The sequence below is a fragment of the Lichenostomus cassidix genome, chromosome 3 (assembly GCF_008360975.1).
Source record: "Lichenostomus cassidix isolate B80296 chromosome 3, HeHo_3.0, whole genome shotgun sequence".
NCBI classification, from domain to species: Eukaryota; Metazoa; Chordata; class Aves; order Passeriformes; family Meliphagidae; genus Lichenostomus; species Lichenostomus cassidix.
The window spans coordinates 40,498,248-40,518,213 of record NC_139483.1 but is presented as its reverse complement, the minus strand read 5'-3'; the positions used below and the strand labels follow the sequence as shown (position 1 = coordinate 40,518,213).

Sequence of the window (19,966 nt, the reverse complement as noted above, 5' to 3'; positions counted from 1 at the left end):
AGATCTGTTCCTTGGCAAACTTCCCAACAGCAGGACTACCAGGTGCTACAGGCGATACTCCAGCCACTACATGTTTATGTAAAGAAAGAGATGTAAATCACACAGAAATATTTTGTACTGAAAGGCAACGGAAAGTCAAAATCTAGAGTATTTGCATTTTAAAGTCCCCTGCAATCAGGAGAGTCTTGTCACTGACTTCAGAGATCCCAAGAGCAGGTTTTTTAATCACACAAAAATACTACAGTTGAAGGAAAAATTCTGTCATTGACAATAGATATCATAAAGTTGTTAAAGTGCTGTAAATCTAGCACTTAAAATATTGTTAATGGAGAATTGAACTAATTATTCAGTTAATTAAAATGTTCATGAATTGTTAAGGTTTGTTTTTAAATAATAGTGAAACTACTCTTCTTAATTCCTCAGGCCAATTCATGCAATCCTGTTCTGCACATTGTCCAAGCTGTTACTGAAAGCCTCTTGGAATAACAGTCTGTACTGCCACAGGCAGTGGCATTTTTCGTGGTAACCAAATTCCCATTCCAGGCTTCTGCAGAGCACTTCTGCACTCAGGACTCACTGCAGAGAGAAATCAAAGTGTGCAGGACAAATGGGATTTACCTGAAAAAATGAAACAGTGTTGCCTATCTCCAGGACTGGATTGTCATTTAATGAATACTAAGCATTTGCTGAGGGAAGTATTGCAACAAAAAAAGTTGTATTTTCCTTTTACATGAAAGGTTGCTGGGGCTCTGGGGTGTGTCATTAAGTAGCTTAAAAATGCATTACAGTAAAGGAGTAGCTTTTTCCATGGTGCCACAGAAGTGCACCAAGAAGGAGAAACATCAGTTTGAGTCTCTTGAGCTGGCTGGCCTCTTTTACCACAATAAAAGTATTTATTAGAAAAATTACTCTGTAATGCTGTCTAAATGATGTACATAAGAGTGAGGAAATGCCTTGCACAAGTTTTCTCATAAAATGGACTCTCCCACTCCTCCTAAAGAAAGCAACCAGGCAAATAGTCAAAAAAGTGCTGGAGTCTTCAAAGTAGTGTTCCCCAGGAAAGCATGGGATGCTCAGTAAGGTGCTCAGCTGTTCAGTCTCAGAAGAAGTCCAGCCTCCCTGGCAGCAGTGTGGTGAAGAGCTCTTGTCTGTGTGTGCCCTTCTTTAGTCCTGCCAGAGCCAGCTGCTCACTGTGGGGAGATGGCTGTGTAGGAATGGGGAAATCTACCTGCTGAATTCCTGCAGCCTTGGGGCAGGAAGGAAGTGAGAAGGTTCCCATCCTTCTGCTCTGCCCCCACACCCCTGTGGCTCCTGTAGGGCTCACAGCTAGGTCCTGCCCCTGCCTGGGCTGGAATCTGCAGGCAGAATCTATCTCCTCTTCAGTGTGGCTGTCCCTAGGGGCTGAAGAGGTGTCACTCAATGTCACTGTGCAGCACACAGCTAATTAACCCACAAGAAACACATTAACTTATCATATAGGAAAGAACATCATAATTTCAAAAAGGCAAAGTTGCTGTTTCTGTTTCCCTAAGAGAATCAAGGTCATTTAAAAGGATGTAATAAAAACAGGATCTAAAATTTGATGTCCTACAATCAAAGCTGTTCCTAAACAGAGGGGAAAAAATAGTGATTTGTTTGTAAATAGCTCCAAATCATAGTACTGTTGCTTCCTGCAATCTCATAATGGCTTTTAATAAAAACAGTCTGTATACTGAGATACTGAGGGTAGGTAAGCATTTTAAGTTTTGATGCAAAACAATTTACTTTGCTATTTTGGAAAAGAGCTCAAAGAGAAACCTATTGATGCTAATAGGACAAGAAAGCAAATCAAAGGAACCTAAGAACAGTGAATTTTCACATCTAACACATCTCAGATTCTTAGCTATACTATTATTGTTTGAAGAGCTTTAAATGGAGAAGTCAGAACAGCTTTCTGTAATCTACCTTCAGATGAAATGCCACGTGCCACATTCAGTCTAAGGGAAAACAATCTGTGACACCTAGTGGACAAGAGGAAAATTTCTTACCCTGCACTTTATACTTAATCATATTTCAACCCCCCCCCCCCCTTTTTTTAATGCTTTGCCTACCTATTGTGATAAATTTTATGATAAAATAGCATTAATCTTGTGAATGTTGTTTGCCTAAGGCGAGTGCATGGGACAAAAGACAGCTGCTTCCTTTTCTACTGCAAATTATTTGAAATCTGATTTACCCTGAACAAATTGTGTCAGCCTGTAAATCCATCACAGAGCTCCATGATATTAGCAGAATAGCAGTGCCTGTGGCCAATCTGCATATCTAGTGGATATTTTTGCTCAGTGTTGTTTAAAGTAATACTGAGTTTGACTAACCCCCAAGTCAAAGTGCATTAATGTCAAGTTGCTCAAGCGTGTAATGGCTGGCCGAGTTTGTCCTGGCAAGCTCTGATAGTACAGTAGCTCTCAGCAGCTGCTCCTGACACAACCAATTATCACTGGTATTAATAACTGTGCCTGCACGCTTGAGACAGCTCCCAGTCCTATAGCTGAGCACGTTGTCAATCAGGAGCTACAGCTATGCCTAACCAGCCTCAACTTCCCTTCCTCCCCCAACCCACTGTCTCTTGTACCTGGGCTGGCTCCCTGGGCTCTGGAAATCTGGGTGCCCTTAGAGCATGCCAAGGTGAGGAGTTGAAATGGAAGTCTCTCTCGAGCTTTTAGCAGGCACAATGATTAGAAATGAACACCTAGCAAAACAATTTCCTGCTTTTCCATTTCCTGCCATGAATCACTTCACTATAGCAGGGATACTCTTAGGTGCCATGTCTCCAGGACTCCACTGGCTCACCCCACCGTTTGTCATTAGCCGAGGGTACCTGTTGACTCTGGACCCCATTTTCACCTCTTAAATTGCAGTTGCAGGAGAGGTGGATCTAATTTCTCTTTAGAATCCACTAATCAAGCTCCCATGGATGTGGTACATATGCTTCAGATAAAGGTGTGGATCAGTCGTTGCCAAATGCCTCAGGGATAATCATTTCACTGTGCTGCTCCATGCTCCCTTAGCTTAGTAAGGCTGGCTCCTTACTAAGCAAAGAGAGAGAGAGCAGCACAGTGTAGCCCTCTGCCTTCACCAACTGTGTGGTCCCTCTGTACCTTAGGACTGAAGGAGGAGTTTCCAAAGGTGCCACCGTTGGTGTTCTCCTGGATCTGAACAAGCACAACCTGACCTTTTACATAAATGGGCAGCAGCAGGGGCCTCCAGCATTCGAAAACATCGAGGGTGTCTTCATGCCTGCACTGAGCCTCAATCGAAACGTCCAGGTAAATCTGCAGTCCAGCCCCACAAACCCATTCCATCTAAAGGAGATGATAAAGTCATCTATAGGTAGTCAGTGCAGATAAGGGTTCCTTGCCTCTCAGTCTTATATCTAGGCTACTCATACTTTTTGGACTGCATTTGACCTTCTGCCTTGCCTGACTGATGTGAAGAGTAATGCCATAGAACAGTAAAATACTTGCATTCACTAATTCCTGTTCTGATTTTCTTGTGACACTCCTCTTGGAAAGCAGTGTCTCTAAGGTTTTCCCCTGCCAGTTTGACTAAAAGCCATCCTAATTCCTCCTACATCTTTAACATTGGCAAATGACTGAAGTGTGAGCAGCACAGTGGTAAGGAGAGCAAAGGCAACGTAGGTCAGAAAATTAGTGCAATGGAGAAGACCCAGTCAGCACATCATTCTTGTGCTCTATGTACAAGAGGTTTTCCTCCTGGAGGAAGTCTTTAAATATAATACATTTTTACTTCAAGACCACTGCATATGGACAGAAACAGGTTGTGCTATAAGGGAGAACCTGTGGAAATACCCAGGAGCCTGAGGACTGAAGGAAGTCAGCTTAGGTCAGGCAGGACCAAGGCAGCCAGGGTGGAGCACTCTTCATGTACCTGGGCTCCTCTGTGTGATCTCTGTCCTGAAGCACTTGGGGTCCCTCATGCAGAGACCCCATCCACCTTGTACTTACCCAGCAGCACTTCTAGATACATACAGCTGGTGGCTAGATTTGGAAGAAGATACAGACACCTGGCTTCTAGGTCCCAAAGTGTTCAGGAGGGAAGGCGGGAGGAGACTTCTTTATTTCAGGGCTAGATGTCATCTCCATTAATAGTCTTGATTTAAACTCAAACCTGCAGTCCCACAGCCCTTTCCATGTCATTTACCTGCACTTTGCCTTCACAAATGCCCTTTGCTGAGGATGTCCTAGTTTTGAATCTAATGTTATTTCTTTTTTGTGCAGGTGACCCTGCACACAGGACTGGAGGTGCCACAATGTGTAAAACAGGCCAAGTTGCCCAACAACTAATGAAGCCCCTGCCTGACACTGTGCTGGATTCTGTAAGCTTTTTCGGTGTGTTTTGGCACTTTTCAGTAAGTCAGTAAAAAAACATTCTCTTTCCTGACTTAAAACACTGTGCAGCATGTTTCTCACCGAATAATTGGCTGGTTACAGCTTGTCCACTCCATTTTCAATTTAACAGCCATAGCAAGCACATCCACTGAACTGGCACTCAGCTGCAGAAAGGTACCTGAACATATCTACTCTGCATTGCATATATATGTACACATGTGCACACACACACAGACACTCACATCTATAAAGCAAAAGGTTAAATGAGTGTATTTTCTCTCTCATGGCTGGATTTGTGCTTAAATATTAGGGATGCTGGATAAAATGGGTGAGACTGAAGGACAATGGATGTTGGAGCAGTTTACCAGTAGATGAACGGGATTCCCTTGCCACCTGAAGTTCTTAAATAAAAAAAAGCATATGTTTTGACAGCTGAATTGGAGGTTATATGCTCAAGAATTCCTGGTTGTCAATTATATTCAGGGGGTCAAATGACCATTAATTATTCCTTCTGGCTTTAGACTGCAGTAAGCTATTGGATAATGTCCCCTTAGAATTCAGTGGTAGAACTTACCTTATTATCTGCAAAGAGAACAAGATTGGTTCCCAAACACTGCCATGAAACAGTTGAGCTCATTTTAGCTAACACCATGATATGTGCAGAATTCAGATACAGAAAATAGAGAGAAAAACATCCTTGATACATTTTAGTGTTTGTTATTTAGGCACGACTGTGGAGACATACAGAAGATCTGATTGTGGTTATCAGCACAACTCTTGAAAAACAGTGCAGGGGAGATTTCTTTGAACTGAACTGAGATTTATTTAAATATGACACACGCAAAGTCTCCCACATTGAGAAATGCTGCTTTCCATCCTTGATCCTGATAAACCCTGCGCAGCTGTAGTTCCAATGTAGCTTTGAGATCTGAAGCCTTAATTTTCTATTAGATTACTGTGAGCCAATTAATGTCTTGATCATAATGAAACACTTGAAAGAGATTAATAGCAGTAATGCAAAACCTGTCCCCAAGAATTTTTCTGGATTGGGACATAAATCTTTTGCAAGACCTAACCTGTGCCTGGCATCTCCCATGAAAACAAGCAGCCATTTCAGGTGCTGCGTGTGACAGCTGGTGTCTGACTGACAGTGATCTTTTCTCACAGCCATGGCACTGTCACCTGCATGCAGTTGTCAGAAAACACACTGGCTTGCCTGTGTGCTTCGTTTCCTCTGAGCCCAGTTAACGTATGCAAGTGTGTGTGTGTGTAGCAGCAATGTGTGAGGACAAGATGCAGCAGACTGGGTGAATCCATGACATCTTGGACTCTTGTCACTCTAACCCTATAGAAGTGTGGTGCTATCAAACAAGAAAAGCATAAACTCTCAAATCCTATCAATGTACTATTTCCTTTTTAAAAATCCTGCTGCTTATACAAATTTTCCTCTTCAAGCATACATATACGCACATGCATATTGTTATCAGGCATGTAATTATTAAACCTGAAAAAAAATGTTCTAACCAAAATCCAGCTTACTGCCTTGCATTAAAGCACAGCCACAGGACAAACAGCCCAGGCCTGCCTTTGGGCAGCCAGCCAGCCCCCAGATATCCTGCTGCAGGTCCACTTCTGGTCTCTTTCTGGAGCACATCACTCAGGTAGTGCTGAGTGATAGCAAGGCTTCCCTGTGGCAGAGCAGCCAGAATCCTCCCTTGGGTCATCCCACCTCACAGCGGTTGTGGAGGGGGAAGGCAGCCCAGAACAGAACTGGGCTCTTGCACAGACACAGAGCAGTCTGCCATCCTGCTGCCTGTAACCAACCAAGCATCCTGTAGCCCACCTCTCCTGCAGACCAGCAGCGCACCTTCAGCAACATCAAGACTGAAATAGGAAATAAAACCAGTGATGGAAAAAAAATGACATATGCTTTTAAGTGAGAAAGCAAAGGTACTTCCTTTAAAGTGTGGAACAGATTGTATTAGTAAACTTGTAGACAATGGAACAACTGGTCTATGCTCATCTTGGTTTTGTAAAGAATGTCAGAGACCAACTGTGTTATAATATTCGGTTTAATTCAATACCATATGAACTCATGCAAGATTTTCTAATTAGCAGGTCTGTTTTAACCTACCTCAGCTAGAACGCTACCAGACCCCAAATTTCCTCTTGAGTGTGCTCTTCTATGAACCTAACAGCTGTAATCAGAGCATTGGCTTTGAGTATTGCCAGTCAGAGCAGTGTATGGGAATACTGTACATAGATTGCACATAGGTTTTTTATATTGGGAAACATCCTGTGATAATTTTAATATGGGAGGCACTCCACTTTCACGTGTATTGAAAAAGACAGGGCATTGTTTGTTTTGGGACAGAACCTTTGTCTTTACTCCCGACTTCTGTAAAGGAAACTCAAATGAATTTAGATATTTCTAATCTTCAACCATTGCCAGATGTTTAAAATTAATTCTGAATGGGTTTTAGAAGTGTTTGCAGTACTCAGTTTTTGTTTTCATAATTGCTTTGGTATCGATTCCTGGTGTATTATATCTTGAGAAGAACACATTGAGTGACACATTGCTAATTTCTAATGAATACATGGACAGTAGGTAGCAACAGTAAGTAGAGAAGCTCAGTTTTTACCCTCTACATTCTAACATTCACAAAAGTAGGGTAGCTACCATTATAGTCTCCTTTTAACCTAGCAGAAATGCAAATACATTAAAAGGAATACAGTTAGAGGTAGGCTACCTGCATTAGTAAGACTACCCTAGGTCAAAAACTAAACAAAGTGTTTGCATGTGCTGGTTGTGTACACAATGAAGGACTTACATTTGGCATGGCCTGTAGCAATAAACCAGTTATCCTCATAGAGTGCACTCTTGTGACTTCAGCTGGATACATTTTCATAGTTTGATTAACAGAAATAATGCTTAAGTAGTTAAGATTACTCTAGGAAACTAAAATTCCACACGTGAATATTTACGCAGAGCATGCAGGGGCCATCTGAACATAAAGCAGAGCAGAATTTTCCCTTTGCAGAGCAGCAGTAGGTAGGGAGAAGATACTCCCACTGCTCTGCTCAGGCTGGAGCTAGTTTCCTTCTCTGCAGGCAACTTCTCCAAGGTCCATCTCATTATAAACCCAGCAGTTTGCACATTCTTCATCTACATCATCTCTTATGCCAGTTCTTGTTTCCTCCAAATCCTTTCTTTAGGAGGGAGTCAGCTTTTAGCCCCTGCAGAAACTTGCAGTGTGGTCCTTGCAGGAACTGTGTTGCTGACTGTCCAGGGAGAACCCAGAGAGCAGAAGAGCAGCACAGATACCCAAGGGGACCACTTTGGATGCTCTTGCTTTCTTTTGTTTCTTCAGAGTATTTCTGCAGCTCTCTGGGACTCCAAGCTCCTCTGGCACCTGGGCCCATGCAAAGCTGCCTGTCATGGGACCCTTCAGATCCTAGAGGCCAGCTTGCTTCTTATTAGCAGGAGAGTAAAGCCTTTTGAACTGGGATGAATCCCATCCACTGTGGCACAGAGCACACAAAAGGTAGCTGTAAATTGAATTAATATTTTAAAAAAACCAACAAAACACAAACAGGCCCTCCCCTTATTAACATAACAAAGCATGACTTCTGCATATGGTTTGGAGACTCTGAACAGCTGCAAAATAAATACAGCAGTCAAACTTTGTCCTGCAGAGCAACAAAGGACTCTCAGTTTTCACCTATCCCTGTGAACCCCAATCTTAGTCTTTTGTGACCCTTGTTCCTGACTCTTTCCTCTGCAAATTTCCATTAAGTTCAGCAGGAACAGACAGAAGTAGCACGCCATCAGGAGCACTGTCACACTTCCCAAGGCATGCAATGCTATACAATTTCCACTTTTATCTTTTCCTTCATCAACTCAAAAAAAAAGCTCACAAGAAGATCTCTTAGTAAGACTTAATCTCAATATAAGCACAGACATAGCTGACAATCCCTTGCTCCTTCTGCTGTGGAAAGGTATGTGATCTAAAATAAATGTCACTGAGGACAGTAACATACTGTGATGTATTGCAAATTTGGAAAGCAATTCGGTTTCTAAAAACATAGAAAAGATAGGCAAACAGCACTGTCATCTCCTATACTTGCCTATGCACTTAAGATACATAAAGGATAATATATTGGACTGAACAAAATAAATAAAATAAGCATCAGATTACATACATCAGAGTTTTAGAGGAAAAGTATTAAATGTAATTTATTATATGCATAATGTTCCATCATGTTGTAAATAATGCCATGATAGTGTATTGCTGTAGTTTGTTCTTGGCTGGTGATAGAGTTCTGTGGTAGTGCTGTGTAAGTTGTTTTTTATTTCTTTTTTCCTCAAAGTGTAATTAGTAAAGATGGCAGAGAGCACCCCATACTCTGGTTTCCGAGTTGTTCTAGAGCAAGAAGAAATGTGAGACGCAGCTTTATTTTCTTTCTTTCTTACATGATAATATTTCTTAAACAAGGTAAGAGAGATGAGATTAAGGCTAAGCTGCCACCACCACTGTGTGAAAAACACCATGTTTGCAACTGCCAGCAAGGGGCAGTGCATTTCTGGACCAAGATTCAGATCACCCATCCCTGTGAGAAGGGATGCAAAATTCCACAACCCTGTAACAGCAGCTTACTGGTGCCATCTAGTCTGTCCTTTGGTCACAAACGGAAAGATGAGGAAGGAGAGTTGTTAGACCTTATCTCAGGCCTTACCAGCTTTGCAGCATTCAGCTTAAATAGCAAAACCAATAATTGAGTTTTGAACCAGGCAAGATAATATGAAAACCCCAAGTATCTTGGCTAGATCAACTTTGGAAGGGAGATTACAGTTACAAATCAACCACATTGCAAATGTAAAGGGCACTTGTCACTGAAAATTATCAAAGATGGAGAGTTTTATTTTTTTTTTTTAGAAAAAAAAAATCATGAGCTGCTTCTAGTTTTTACTGACAACATTTCTGGTGATTCCTCTGCCCAGTTCTACTGAAAGCTGCACATACCCAACCAGGTGGAGCAGCAGGCTGAAGCACAAATCCATTAAGACACACTTGTTCTTCTCAGGTGCAGAAGCCCATATGCAAACCTCAGAGACTAGCTGTGAAGGGCTCCTGCATCTTTGCACAATACAGGAGACAGACGTGTGTGTCACTGACAGAGGCACTCAGCAGCATTTTCCCCTTCTGTTAAATGACCTTTTTGTTACATCTGTTATTGCAAACAGTTCCAAGCAGAATTAATTAAAAATATTTTTATGCTAATTGGAGGATTTCTAACATTTTCCTGTGAAGCAGTAGATAGAAATATTCCTGGATCCTGATTGCATTCCTTTATGCTCCACTTCCCTTAAATGTTGTCAATAAAAACACTAACCTTCCTAGGTAGCATGGTGAGAAGACATTATGTGATGAATATTAAAAATAAATGCATGAGGTAAACCTGCTGTTATTTCTGATTGTTATATGAAGCATGAGTAACACTAATTTAAATGTTGGCAACCAAAAAAGTGCAAAGGAATAAGATAATGGTGTTCAATTCTGGTTAAATGAAAGACACAAAGTTGTTTCTATGTTTTCTTCTTAACTACAACGTTTTCTTTTTTTACTGTCATTTCCCATAGCTTATATGAATTTGGAGCTGGTGAAATATACATCTCTGCTATATGTGTTTGTCACCAGATCAAGAAGAAAATACAAACTTTTTATAATTTTATACCTGTAGCAAATGTTTGTATTTTTTGAATTAGAACCAAACTGCTTTTTGTCTTTTGGTCCAACTAAAATTTTGTGTATTATTGCTATTATTACCCTTTTGGAAAATCTGACATATAAGTTTATGCTGTTTTACAGTTTCTAAATAAATTCTTATAACATTGCCAACAAATTCAGCATCAGTACCTTATTTATTATTACAATTTATTACTAAAAAATATTACCCCATAACATAGATGAAGCATTAATACAGTTTGCATGCCTATCTCCTGCTGTTGATACTGCTTTGTTACCAGAGTCAGGAATAATCCAGTAAATGGAGAAAGCCAAGAGTCCTTCCTCAGAGCAACCATCTGTGCCTCAACCTCAGACGTACCCTGATTCAGTGGCATGAAACACCTCTCCTTCTCAGCACCACTTCATTAGCTCTGGCTCATGTTGGTTATAGAACACCTGAGGATCTCCTACTGAGCTGCAATCCCCGTTGGATGATTTCCTAATCTCCAGAAGTTTCTGACACTGGAATAAGCAGAGCCTGGAAAGAACTGTGGCACCAGTAGGATCTGACTGGAAAGCCCTTTGGGTAAGTGTGAAAGTCAGACTGGGCAGAAAGCCTGTCAGGGCAGGGAAGACACAGACTTTGTGAGATGGTTTAAAATGACCTATCGTCCTGGAGCTGCACACCTGTATCAAGCAGGAACTCAGCAGCGCTACACAGGCAGCACACCCAGCCCCTGCAAATAGGCCCTCTCAAAGCTACACAACCTTCACTGTTGGTAAGGCAGAATAAAGCATTCTGACACAGCAGCACCAGGGTAAGAAACAGGAACACAGCCAAGACAATCAGGAGAAAGTACAGACAACAGTGTGGAGACACCATCCATCCCAGCCTGTTTTTTCTCCTGCAAGACAACAACTTGTCATCAATTCCTTTATGGCAATGGGTTTGACTGGGAGAAAAGACAATCACATGTAGCTTAACATGTAGGGAAACAGGGAATAAAAATAACTGTAATAGGAAAAATCATGAGAAACAGAGCAGATAAGGAGAAATCCTTGCATTCCTCCTTTATACCTTATTTCTCTATGCAACTGCAGACAGAGAGCAAAGTAAGATGTGCCCTGCTCTCCTCTTCCCGTAATCAATCTGTTATTCAGCCAATACTGGCTTTCATATATCAGCACCTGCCCCAAAACCAACATAGCTTGCTGTCTGTACACTTAAATACTCTGTTAATCACCAACACACACCAGCGCAGAGAAACGTGAGGTGCAACAGGTTCTCAACAGCCTTGTTTGTCCATGTTGTTGATGCATCTAGTAACAAAACAGGATTGAAAGTACCATGTTCACCCAAGCAAAGCATTCTACAAGAATGTAGCATGCCCAGCTCAAATCACCTTGGAGACTTGATATGAAAAAGCAAACCTATGTCCATGTAACAGAAGCCTTTCATAATGCACACATACCAATGTTAAACAAGTGTGAAGATGGAAAACTTTGAACAAACTTTTCATTTCCTTCTACCCAAAACTTCTGTGTTCCACTGTCAACTTGGATTTCAGTTTTCAACTTTTTAAGAACTGATTTTATTCAACCCTTTACAAACCATACAAGCTTGACTGCAAAATTTAGACACCATTCTCACCAAGTTTTGCTCCCAAATACCTTTTGGGAGATGTGGAGATGGAAAGTGAACTCTTTTAACTTAGCAAAGCTGATGGAGAACATGAAATCCCACATTATATGCAAAGGCAGCTGAAAAAAACTTTATCAAGAAGTGAGCAGTGAAAACTAAGCTCAAGGATTAACCAGGAATTAAAAAAATACACGTTATCTTACAACATGCAAAGCCCTTCTGTTGCCTCAACAAGTCTGGATGCTCTGTACTCAATTTTGCTTAGTGGTTACACCTTCACATGCCATCGTGATTTGACATTTGTTTAATGTCAAATAAGTCATTAATTCTGTAACCAGACAGGATTCTTAATTCCAGTTTGAATCTGCAACCAATACTGAGTAAGAAGAAATCAAATTATGCAATTATGAAATGTGATAACAGCATTTAGCAACCAAACTCTGCACACCCCTCCTCTTCCTACATGGCTCCAGAAACACTCCCTTCTGTTTTTTATCTGGCACTTGATCCCTCCCGGCCCTCTCCCTCCTCTTAGTCCTCTCTATGCTGGCAGAGCACTTCTCCAGGACCTGCAAGTTGGGTGGAAGGTGGGGGGGAAGCAGCGTGCCAGAAAGCATCCTTGTCTGCAGTGTGGCTCTCCCTATCCCAAAACACTTTCCCATCCTGTGAGGGGGGCAGCCTCTGATGCTGCTGTTCTGTTTACCTGCTGCAAGCTGATACAGACCTCGGGCTGAGGGATCACCTTGCTCAGGCTCCCAGCCCACAGGGGTACCAGTACACCTAGAACAAGTTTCTGCAGAAAGGACTGTTTTCCTTCTCATGTACACATCCTTCACTGCCAGAGCTGTTCCAACAAGCTCCACATCTCATTACAACACAGCACAAACTCTGTCACTTAACAGTAAACCTTATTTTTGTCTCCCCTGAAAACACTGGTTTCTTTTGTTTTGAAAGGTTACTAACCATTGTAATTTGTAATGGCCACACAACCTTAAAAGCAACAACAACAACAAAATTTAGCTACAGAAGACAAACACTGTTGTTCCAGAAACACCAGATTGCTGAAATCCAAATAGCACGAAAACTCAGTTTTGGCAAAGATTTAATACAAAAGCCTTAAAAGGCATGGAATCAAAACGAACATGAGTTAACCAGAAACAACCAGTAGCTATTTAGTGTCCATGCTCATTTGGCTCAGTCTTACATGGTTTTGTTTTTAAAAACCAGCCAATCAAGCCACCAAACCACTCTTTTAAAGTGCTTATTTGGAGATGTCTACAGAGATATACAAGTTGAGTGTCGAACTCTTTCCTGGGAAAAAAACTTCAGAAAAATGTTGTTTTCATTCCAAAGCAGGTAGTTTTGAAACAATAAGAGGTTTTGCTGGACAGAAAAAATTGGATAGTTCCACTATCTACTAACAATCCATAAGGATACAGAAACAGATTTATGTCCAATACATGTTTGGAGAACACCTACTTCAGGTTCAAAATGCATAAGATATTGCTTTTTCCATATTTCTTCCACATGAAAGATACATATATATACTAATCCATTAATTTATGGATTAGATTAGTATTCTACTTACAGCCAATAAGCTGATTCTAGAAAAAGAAATGTTTTCTTTAGCACATATTGATTTAGAAAATAGCTTGTATTTTAAATAAAAACTCTTACTTTTATTTATAAAATGGTAAATTCTAATATTCATTCCAAGGCAGAATGGTACATAAAAATCCTTCAATAACAAGTAAGATTTAAAAATTAGAATATGGTGGGAAGGTGAAAGGCTCCAAAAGTCTGTGTTGGTAGCAATGTAAATTCTATCTTATTCATATTGTCCATTTCACTCAGTACCACTAAGTTCATTTGGTAACTTTAGATGATTTAATTTTCTTTATGTCACGGCTTTGGAGAATCAAGGTCCCATCTCTGAATTTTCCAACTTGCCCTGCAGGCCAAATGCTAGGCACTGATTTCTTCCTTTTGGCCTTCCTGAAATAGGAAGAGGAAAAATAATAATTAAAAGAAACAGCAGAAACACATGAAAATGCTTAATATGGTGAAAAATGTCAACTATTTATGCAATCAGAGTTTGGTATTATGGAGTATCAAACCATAGCCTGTAATGACTCCAGAACATTTTATCTTCACAGGCATTTAAAATTTGCAGCACATTACAGCATGATTTACATTTTTAAGTGTCTAGAAACATGAAGATTTTTGTATAGAGAAGAAGACAGAGTACAGAGTGAACCTGCTGAACTAGGATGAGACTTTCAAGCCTCTGCATACTATAGCCTATGCTTTGCAGATGTGCTCTAAGTGGTGCACATGGGTCTGCACACAGGGATTTTCATCCATGTGACCTGCAGCTGCAATCTTAAGATGTGTTGAGGCAGAAGTCACATACTTTCAGTAAAGCTGCGTTACTGAAGCCTCTGGAACTGCTAGGTACTGCACAGTGTCACCATTTTTTGGGGAGCTCAACACTTGGAGAATTTCATTCCACTGTGATGTGCATGAATTCTGGATAAAACTGTGCAGTTACATAGGGAACACACACTGGGGAGACTATACAAGAGCATATTAATTTCAGCCATGTCAAAAAGGTCTGACCTCTCCTTCTGTTCTTTCTGCTTCTTCTTCTTCTTAAGAGAATCACCTTTTTGTTCCTGTTTTTAAAAATAAATATTTTAACAAAAAAGGAAGAGACCACATCAGTTAAACAACCACCTATACATAAAACACTCAGTAGCCTTTGCTTCAGAGAGCAGAAAGCACTTAAAGCAAGCTGGGAAACCTTTTGACAGAACAAGTGATGAAACACTTCATGGAGCCACTGCCAGGAGTGCCCAGAGCCCTTCCCAACACCTTATGGAAAGTACAGCTCACTCATGACCAATATGCTGTCCTTGCCACGTGCAGAAGCAGAGGCTTGCTTCTTGGGCATGTGACAGATCCTAGGGTCAGAAGATGGACTTGCTACCAGGCAGGTGTGTCCTGTCACCCAGCTGAGTGGAGATGCCAAATAACAGGGTTCAGCTGTGTCTGGTCATGCACTGGATGTACTTTGAGCCACATGACAGAGGAGGAGAAGTAGGTCTCTGGGAAAGAGGGTGGCAGGAAATGGGCTGATAGAGCAATTACCTGCCCCACCAGCCTGCTCCCACCTACATGGGAAGGCTCCATGAGGAGGCAGAGAGTAGGCTTAGAGCAGGCTTAGAGCCAGATGGGCTGTGCTAGAAGAAGGATGCAACAGAAACCTCACCCTTGCTTTAAATAATGAGTAAGATCCTAGATGGAACTGTGCTGATAAAAAAGCAGTTGAAGATCCAGCTCTCTGTGGTTAGACAACATGCAACAAACTTTAATTGAGGACCACTCTGTTTCCTCTTAAGAAGAAAGGACAAAAAAAACCCCTGCTGATTTCGTTCATCTGTCTATGAGCCTGAAAGGGTGAGGCAGTGAAACTGACCACAACACAAACCTAATTCTGTGCCTTCATACTGCTCACAACCAGCTTTTACCAATGAGATTAATCCTGTGGGAGCCAGGAACCTAATCCATGGGGAGCAGCAGGTGTCAAGCTCAGGCACTCCTCCTGCACCTGAGGCATTATCTGTCAGGCTCTTGGGCTGGCTCCAACATGCTGCCTTTTTATAGAGAACATTTCACAAACCTTTTCCTTATCAGCATCCTTTGCTGCTTTTTTCTCTTTCATTTTCTGTTGGTAAGTCCTGTAGTTTACATATTGCTTTTTGGGGGGCTGCAACAAAGATTGGGAGGAATATCACTGATTAAATTTTCAAATAGGTTCAAAAATTACTCACACACTTGCACAGACAGTATTTTTCAGGTGGTCATGGTGAAACATTAGAAATACTTCTTTCCTTTTGGGTGAGAGGAATGGACTTAAGGGATGTAAGGTAGACACTTACAAATTGTATCTGTCTTGGTGAAGACAGTACAGAGAGAAAATAATGCTCTGTTACCAGTCCTACAAGGCTTACACACACACACACACAGAGATAGAAAAAATCTCACTCCCTATAGAACACCTTTTTTTTCTTTTACACTCGTTATGATAAACTAAAAACTTTTCTCCATCTCTAACTCACTGGAAGAATGAAGTTTTAAAATGTTAGCCCCTCTCTCCAACAATTTGTTTTTGAATGGCCTGATTAAAAATTAGTAAATGTAGTTTTTCAGCTTTATCAGTCATATTTCATCTATACTACTCAGATAACACAACCAGACTAATTTTCTAATCATCTACAGAAAGCAGACAAAACAGAATAGATTATGAAGTGGGAGAAGGGTCAGAGCAGGGGATCTTGTGTTTTAAAAGAGTAGTACTGAGGCCCCCCATGTTCTTTACCACTTTTCTGAACTGTAACAGCTGGGTGACCTCCAGCACAAACCAAGGGACAGCTACCTTGGCTCCCAGCATGATGGCACGCTCCTGCTCCCAAATGCGTTGCTCCTGCTTCTTGTAGCCAGTAATTCCAAACTTGTGCACTTCCAGGCGAGCCTAGAACATTACAGGAAATTGCAACCATTTCATAATGTCCAACCTGTTGTAAAGTAATGCCTGGCAGGGCACAACAAAGTCATGCTCCCAAAGAAATCCTGGCTAATACTGGAAATATGTGAGCTCTAAAATAAAATTAGCTGAATTTGGAGCTATATTGCAGAGCAATTAACTACTGTCCAAATAATCTCTGGATGGTGAGAACTGTCCTGAGGACAACTTTCAATTCTCTCCATTTCACTCAAAGCAACACATGGAATGGATTTCCTCCACATAAAAAATGAGCTCTTAACCATTGAGAAACATGGATGGGCAGATGGTGAAGTGGTTTGACTACACATATACTCAGAGTTAGCACTATACAAGGATACCTAGGCAAAACCACTAGTGAATCCGTGATCTTTTCAAAATCAGTGATCAAATCCCCACTCTTCTTAGCATAGACAGTGGAATCTCCAGTGATTCCACTGGATCACAGCATATCCCTGAGCAAAGATTGGGCACATGAAACAACTTGCACAGATCTATAAGCAAATTAATAGCTAAGGTGGCCTATGCTAGTTATGCTCATGTAGGAACACGAGACTAAAAAGACAAACGGAAAAGGGTCATCTGTTTTTTCCAAAAAGAGATGCCAATACACTTTTTTTCCTTCCCATGTGAGATGCAAGAGATTTAACACCATGGGGCTGAAAGAGCTATGCTAAACATTATGGGAACTCAAGCACCTTTGCACAGGTAACACACGGTGATCCCCTTCAAATTCTCATTGAAAGATCAGAAAGAAAGGCCACAGAGTTGTAACATGCCTCTCTCCACACAGAGCAGGTGACAGCTGCCAGCCTGCTCCTCCTTTGGCTTGGCATCCAGCCAGAATTACCGATTAGCAAATCCTCACCTACAAGAGATAACCATTTCTGGAAGCATTTCCCATCAGTCCCACCGTAGCTTTCTCAAGTACATAAATACATATAAATGTACATTAAACCACGGACATTAGACTGGTCCTACTGACTTACCTTTTCAAAGTTAAATTCTTGTCCGATTGCATTTTTCTCTTCATTCACTGTTTGCATCTATAAACAAAACAAAACAAAACATTTCAAATTAATATGATAAGTAACATCAATAAAACTGGTGTTACCAATAAATGCTAGTTTTATGGGATAGTTTTTTGAAAAGCAGTGCAATGTAAAGTGAGTTCTATGGAAGAATACACAGGTTTCCAGCAGTATTTTTTCTAGCTTTGTTACATGGGTCTATTAAAAGAGACAGTTTCAATGGCATTTTTGTCGATATGCAAGAGAAAAACTGCCACATGTGAGGTATGCATCACTCCTATCTCCATTTCCAAACCTGTTCCAAACTGCTAATGTAGGATACTACATGAATTTTAAGTCATTTTGGTTGAGACAGAGAGCATAGTGGCAATAGTGCATGTACTGACAGCTGGGACAATATGCAGAACAAGCTTAATTCCCAACTGAATGGACATATCCAGCATTCCTAATGCCAGGGAAACAGCTCCAAAGGGTGCACTGTCAGGAAATGGAAGAACACACTTAGCGCTGTCTGAAGAAAGTACTTCCTTAAAATGAGCTAAGTGAAAACTACATCTTCTCTACTCCACAATTTACACAGAGACCTGTCATCAGCAGTTCTCAGTCTGGAGAAGTAGTCTCCAGGGGGAACAGACTATCCTAGGAAGAAAAAGAAGTGCAAAATTCCCCAGGGAGAGAGCTCCACGCTTGCTTGTTACAGGAGTGTCCCACATGGGACACTGTGGAGCAGTACAAACCTCCCAGGGTTATTTTAGACTGTCTGCTTTCTGATTTCAGACAGGGAAGATATATTCAACCACCTCTCTGTGTGGAAGCTCTGCCCACTCCCAAGCATGCTGATGTGGGCAGGCAAAATACCATCTGTCAAGAGCATAATTTGCTCACCTTCCTGTTTGCTCCCGAGGGTACAATCCACTCAGAGGAAGCAGGAATACTACATAAGTATTAAAGCTGAACTGAAATGCATTTCATGCACTTCCTTTTCACTCTCCAGGACCTCAGGGTACAATGAGCCACAGGTTCAGGCCCGAGGGTTACACCAGGGCTTCCCTCTGCATCCACCACAGCCAAATTTCTCTCAGCTCTGCAAAGGATTCTATATGGAACTGCCATTTCAACCATAAATAAACCTGGTTATCTTTAAAGCTTTTTGCTAACAAGCCTAACACCAGTCTTTTCAGGGAGAACCAATTAAGCTGTAAAAAACTTGAGAAAATTTTTAGAATAAAACATGCTGGAAAAAGCACAAAAGTTTATGGATTCAACCAACTGTTTGGCCAGTCTCTTGGAGTTCTGAATTCCAAACAATCAAACCCTAGGTATCAGTAAGTCCATCTGAATTCAAGTCAGCCATATGCTTGCCCATCAGAGCTTATTACAGAAGAGGGCTTCTGATGTCCTGGCCATAAAGACAGCTCAAGGAAAACAACCAGAGAAGCTGTAAAGTCTGGAGACAATCAACCCCCCTGCTAAGCTTTCAGCCAAACCCATCCAGGCCTCCCTGTTGAAGCAACTCAGCTACAGTTTTTGGTAGTGCAAGGTCGCTTAGCAGCAACAAACCAAACCAGAGGACTGAGATCTAATGCTGTCATGCCTCCCCACACTGACTATCCAACGCTGATCCTCCAAGACAAATGCTGCTTGCCAATGACCAGTGCTGCTGTGATGCTAGAGAAGAGAAGCAAGTTTTGGCACCTCACATCCACACCTACTGACAGGAGCAGAGCAGCACACAGAACTCCTGGGCACTGAAGTAACCAAGAAGCTTTACTTTCCATGTCATTCACTTCTTGCCACATCCTCAGGCCTGTCAGCAAATCAGTTTATTCTGCTGGAATACACCCATTTCAAATACGGGGTTCTTATCTAGAGACCTTCTGAAATTGAAAAAAGTAGTGTTCAAGTCCTGCCCACACCGCTGCTGCATGCAGCAGCCCCACTGGCAATCAGCAGGACTGGATGCCATCGAGCAGAGCCCGCGGATGCCCAAAGGCTCCCGGATTTCCAGGAAGCTGTGTCAGCAGAGGGACAAACCTGGGCAGGGCAGGGCAGGGGGCTGGCGCCGTGTGCAGGGGAGCACCCTTCGGGGAGGGCAGCTGGGGACAGCGGGCATCCCGCACCGCCCCGCCCTACCTGTGCTTCGCCGGCGGCCGCCGCCGAGGGGATGTGCCGCTCCTTCCTCTTCCTCCCGCGGAACACCACGACCTCCACGGCGGGCGAGGCGGCGGGGGGCGCCGGGGCAGCGGCGGCGGCGGCGCTCAGCTCGGCCCGCAACTCGCCGAAGAAATCGCGGGCCCCGCGCCGCCCGCCCGCCGCCGCCTGCGGCCCGGGTCTCTCCTCCTCCTGCTCCTCTTCCTCGTCCGCCGCCGGCACTGCTCTCGCTTCGCCATCCTCCGCAGCGCGCCGAGCGCCGCCGGGCTCCTCACCTGTGCCGAGCACATGCCGCGGGTCAGCTCCGCGCCGCCGCCGCTCCGCTCCAGAGCGCCCACGCCCGGCCCCCCTCCGTTCCCCTGCCCCCAGCGAGCACGGCGGTGCCGGCACAGCGCCCGGCCCGGCCCCGCGCACCCACCCAGGTCGTAGAGGGCGCCGAGCACCGCCTCCAGCCGGCGGCG

General features: G+C 42.5%; 1 protein-coding gene across 9 annotated transcripts in view; it reads left to right on the top strand.

Moving 5' to 3' along the window:
- The window catches only part of TRIM67 (tripartite motif containing 67), a 41,650-nt gene extending 31,327 nt beyond the window's left edge, over nt 1-10,323 (top strand). For 8 of the 9 annotated variants that reach the window (XM_085055419.1, XM_085055417.1, XM_085055421.1 and 5 more), the window contains exons 9-10: nt 3,143-3,305; nt 4,278-10,323. In XM_085055419.1, coding sequence (XP_084911545.1) covers nt 3,143-3,305; nt 4,278-4,343 — 229 coding nt within the window. In that variant the 3' untranslated portion in view covers nt 4,344-10,323. The remainder of the gene's footprint in view (nt 1-3,142; nt 3,306-4,277) is intronic. The other variant, XM_085055418.1, reaches the window with a different exon arrangement.
- Nucleotides 10,324-19,966: the final 9,643 nt, after the last annotated feature.